The sequence below is a fragment of the Amblyomma americanum genome, chromosome 9 (assembly GCF_052857255.1).
Source record: "Amblyomma americanum isolate KBUSLIRL-KWMA chromosome 9, ASM5285725v1, whole genome shotgun sequence".
Classification (NCBI taxonomy): Eukaryota; Metazoa; Arthropoda; class Arachnida; order Ixodida; family Ixodidae; genus Amblyomma; species Amblyomma americanum.
Window position 1 is genome coordinate 135,328,004 of NC_135505.1, and position 4,975 is coordinate 135,332,978.

Sequence of the window (4,975 nt, forward strand, 5' to 3'; positions counted from 1 at the left end):
TACAAATAACAATGTTTTTCGTTTTTTTACGAAAAATGCGCCAAAAGTGAACGATAGAGAATAAGGTCCTTGCTTGCGTGTCTCGTAAATAATCCTGTGTCTACCGATTACTGCTGGCGTCTTTTCGTAAAAAAATTTGTCTAAACAATTTGTCCAACAGAACGTGTTAAGCGATCTTTCCAAATAGCGGCGCTGGCTCCACAGCATTTTTATCCATTCGGTAGATGACGGAACAAGATTGTACTCACAACAGTGGAGGTCGTTGACAATGTAGCCCACACTGCAGCCAGTTTTGTTTGTGTATTCATCATATACTGCAAGATTAACGTGGAAGGAATCGTGTTACTATACATCATGCGTCACTATAGAGAGTGCAGAGGTAAGTCAGAGCAAATGATGTGGGTAGCAGTTAGGCAAACACCTTACATTTATGTCATGAGCTGAGAGGGAACTGTGTGCTTGCCAGCAGCGCCAAATTAGTTCCAGGGGAAGTGTGTCCAGTTGGACACCCTGCCTTAGACTTCGCTCGCCAAAATAAAAATTCCCATAGCTCTAGATTTACCGCCATGCTCAGTTTCAGTGAGGCAATTAAGTGAAGGACAACTTGTGTGGTAACTCGGGCAAAAGCAAAAAAAAAATCATTTTGATTCAGCGGAGAAAAAATGCATTTAGATGCTTGCCGCGGTGGCTCAGTGGTTAGGGCGCTCGACTACTGATGCGGAGTTCCCGGGTTCGAACCCGACCGCGGCGGCTGCGTTTTTACGGAGGAAAAACGCTAAGGCGCCCGTGTGCTGTGCGATGTCAGTGCACGTTAAAGATCCCCAGGTGGTCGAAATGATTCCGGAGCCCTCCACTACGGCACCTCTTCTTCCTTTCTTCTTTCACTCCCTCCTTTATTCCTTCCCTTACGGCGCGGTTCAGGTGTCCTACGATATATGAGACAGATACTGCGCCCTTTCCTTTCCCCCCCGAAAACCAATTATTTATTTATTTATGCTGATTTCCTCACTTGAATTTTACGCACACTTACACATATCGGTAGCCTGTACAAATTTTCTCTAGATCATGAATATAACACATAAAAAACTACGAAACATGGCGACAAAGCTTCAGACGCCGAACCTACAATTTATACATTATTAGCTCGCAAGTAATGCGTTCATCTTGTTTAATCATTTTCACTTAGCCCCTTTCTTAGGTCACCTGAATTTTGTTTACCTAAAATTATGCTATAGCACGGAATATTGCAGCCGGGTACCTGGACTAATTGCAAAGAGATAGTGCATCACTGTGCGCGGAGAAGCCGGGTGTGGCTGCCATCGGTTCGCGCAAGTAGTAAGGCAGGAAGTAATAGTTAAAGCGTTGACACCAGAGCGAAGCATCACTTAGTGCTTTTATACCTTGGATCTCATGGAGGACTTTGATAAAAACTTCACGTCGTGGCAGCCGGACGTATCCCAAGCACTGATAGTAGCCGCTCATCTCCGCGGTGACTTTCGAAAACCGTAGCCGACCCGTGCTGCGCAAGGAAACCAACCCCCAGGGAACGAGGAGAATGGATCGTTCGAAAAAGTCGATTCTGAATTGATGTATGCCATGTCGCTACAGATCCGCTCACTTGTTCACATCACTATCTATAGTTAGGGCTCGTTAAGCAGAAGTGCAGGTTATTTAAACGAGGGCAGTGCTCATTCAGTGTCAGTCTCATTAATTATTTAATCGGTCGATCGATAGATAAATCAATCAGCTTTTATTTTGCACAAGCAAAAAAGGTGGCAGGAGAAAAATGCTGCTTTGTTTACAGCTTGACTAGGCTCCAGCCACCTGTACAGCCGTCGCGTACACAGCGCAGGCAGTTCATTGTAAACAGGCAAGCAATTTGTCAGTGAAAGCCTCTTAAAAACATTGATATTAAAATGTAAGGAAACAAAATAGCCAAAGAGACCCAGGTTTTCAATATCAATTCGAAAAACTTCAATAGTACAGTAGTAGTAGTACTATTGAAGTACAGTAGTACTTTTCAATACTACAGTAGTACTACTGAATACAGTAGTACAAGGGTGCAGACTCTCTGTCAGGCATCCATTTGCATTTTGGTCTGCGCCCTAGGCAACTGTACCACACGTTGTATGAATAAACTCTTTGACTCTTTGACTCCTTGAAGTAGTACTTCAATAAAACACTTCTATATTGCATTGTCAGGATATCTATCTGTTTAGTGTCTAGGCAGTTTAGTGTATACGGTAGCGTGTGTTTTATTCTTTGTTTTCAGTATATTGTACAGGAGAAAGGAAGAAGCCATGGTGATTGGCACCTGAACGGATATGTGTTCTCCGTTCTCACCAGATTTGCTAAGTTTAGGAACGCGTCAGATTTTCCTTCTAGTGCAGTCTTGTAATTTCTTAAAAGGTTGTATTCTTATAAGTATTCCACTTTTAGTATATTGTGCTTGAGGTAAGGCGGCTCTATGTTAAGGCGGCTCTATGTTCTAGGAATGTAGCGTTTCCAATAATGCGGACAGCCCTCTTTTGAATCAAGGTTAGTTTACTTACATTCGACTTGGTCGTATTTGCTCAGACTAATGCGTAGTACTGTAATTGCGAGTTGATAACTGCGTTATGTATGTGTGTTCTCATGAAATGTGGCAGATTATGACGGTTTCGATTTAACAGTCCTAGAATCTTGCTTAATTTGTTCCATAAGTAATTTACATATTCGTTCCAAGACATATATTCAGGAAATAATACACAAAAGAATTTTGACATATTTTCAAATCCTAACGTGTACGGGCGGAGAGCGACGTTCGTATAAAACGTAAGGTTCCGGGTGTACGAAACAAAATACGTTTGATTTTAGATTCATTCAGCATAAAAGTAATTTTTTTTTCATGTGACGTGAAACAAAATACAACTGACAGTTGTGGAAAGCCAGAACACTTCATCATCGGAATTGAACGAGAAAAGGGCTTTGCCATGGAAACGTTCCTCCATTCCAACTGCATCTATTCCTGTGGAATATTGTCGATTTCCGTCACTATCCGCTGTAGCCTCCTATTTCTTGGAGCAGGCAAGTTCTTTTCATATTTGAACAGCGCAATAAAACAACGGGACACAACGAAGAATGGACACTACAAGCGCTGACTCGCAACTAGATTTTTATTCACGGCAAAGGTCTCTTAAATGCTGGGAACAACAACACAAACGAGAGGGAAAAGAAAAGTATTTAAGAGGCCATTGCCGTGAATAAGAATCTAGTTGCGAGAGGGGAGTCAGCCGGGCCAGTTGGAGTCATGACAGAAAGAATTAAAAGCGCTACAGACGGGACAAGGTGAAAAGGAGACACAACACTCCAGCGCTGGTGTGTTGTGTCTCCTTTTTCACCTTGTCCCGTCTGTAGCGCTTTGAATTCTTTTTATCTAGTTGCGAGTCAGCGCTTGTGGTGTCCATTCTTAGTTGTGTCCCGGTGCTTTATTGCGCTGTTCAAATATGAATCGGTACCAACTCGCCCAGCTCGCAGCATTAACAAGTTCTTTTCACGCATGGGAGTTTATTTTCGTCGTTCTTTAAGTGAATTAAAGCTAGGCATCGAAGAAACACCGAACAAATAAACAAACGCAATGCGTTGCCTCAGGTATTGCAGGTCAATCATTGACATCCACGAAATCCAGAGGAACCACTCATCTGCTTCATCACCAGAATGTGATTCCCCGCCAATAGAAAGTCAGTTCCAAAGCAGAACCTCCTCTTATTATACCGGCAATGTCATACCGATCGCTACTACTTTCTCTCACGCTCTCAAGAGCACTCGGCTTAGACAACACATTTCAAACGTTGTCAGAATTAAGCAAGGCAAAGGCCGAATTACAAGCAGGGTGGGCGGGATCTGTTCTTGAGAAGACCATTCGAGCTCTCTCACATTTTTTCCTTTCTTCTACGAGTGGATCATGCACTCTGATTCAGCCCAGATGACATGCACTGAACCAAGGCACACAAGACGCAGCAGTGCCTACCTGGGTGACAGCAGCCCCTGGCTAAGCCTTGCCATTCCGCCGGCCTGGTCTGTCCAGCGAGCTTGCATCACCGGCAGCTTTCCGTTGGCCGCGCAAGCCAGGACCAGGGAGCCGCGAAGCCTGGCGTGGTGCACCTGCAGTCGCTTGGCGACCAGCACGACGCTGCTGCAGCCGTTGAGAGCGCAGAACATCAGCAGCGGCAGCAAGATGGCGGGCACCGAGAACATACCTTCTTCTTCTCCTTCTTCTTTTCTTCTTCTTCTTCTTCTTCTTCTTCTTCTTCTTCTTCTTCTTCACCCCAGGTATATGGCACATACCTTCTTGTTCTTCTTCTTCTTCACCCCAGGTATATGGCACATACCTTCTTGTTCTTCTTCACCCCAGGTATATGGCACATAACTTCTTCTCCTTCTTCACCCCAGGTATATGGCACATAACTTCTTCTTCTTCACCCCAGGTATATGGCACATAACTACTTCTTCTTCTTCTTTTTCTTCTTCTTCTTCTTCTTCTTCTTCACCCCAGGTATATGGCACATAACTTCTTCTTCTTCTTCTTCTTCTTCACCCCAGGTATATGGCACATAACTTCTTCTTCTTCTTCTTCTTCTTCTTCTTCACCCCCGGTATATGGCACATACCTTCTTGTTCTTCTTCTTCTTCCTTTAGGGTATAGCGTCGAGATTTCCAAGCAAAGCTGCTAGTTTGTAGCTCCAGCGATGTTTTCTTCTTTGATGTAAACAACTATATCTGGAGTGACAAATGTACCTTCCATTATTTTTATTTATCTATTCATAAGCACTAATATCAGGTGGGATATAAAAAGCTTGGTGTTAAAAATCTAAGGATAACCTTCGAGGAAATGATTCAAACCACAAGGCCTCTCAATGGCAACACGAAGCTTCAGCCGGTGCAGTGTGCGCTACCACAAATATGTACACTAGAAAATCTCAACGAATAGGCTGAG

At 43.6% G+C, this 4,975-nt stretch overlaps 1 protein-coding gene across 1 annotated transcript; it reads right to left on the bottom strand.

The window, feature by feature from the left end:
* Window positions 1-345: 345 nt before the first annotated feature.
* On the bottom strand, window positions 346-4,236 carry LOC144103706 (uncharacterized). The gene is made up of 3 exons (XM_077636363.1): window positions 4,010-4,236; window positions 1,401-1,519; window positions 346-362 (listed from the first exon to the last, which is right to left on the bottom strand). The coding sequence occupies exons 1-3, from the start codon at window positions 4,234-4,236 to the stop codon at window positions 346-348; spliced, it is 363 nt and encodes a 120-aa protein (XP_077492489.1).
* Between the last annotated feature and the right edge of the window lie 739 nt (window positions 4,237-4,975).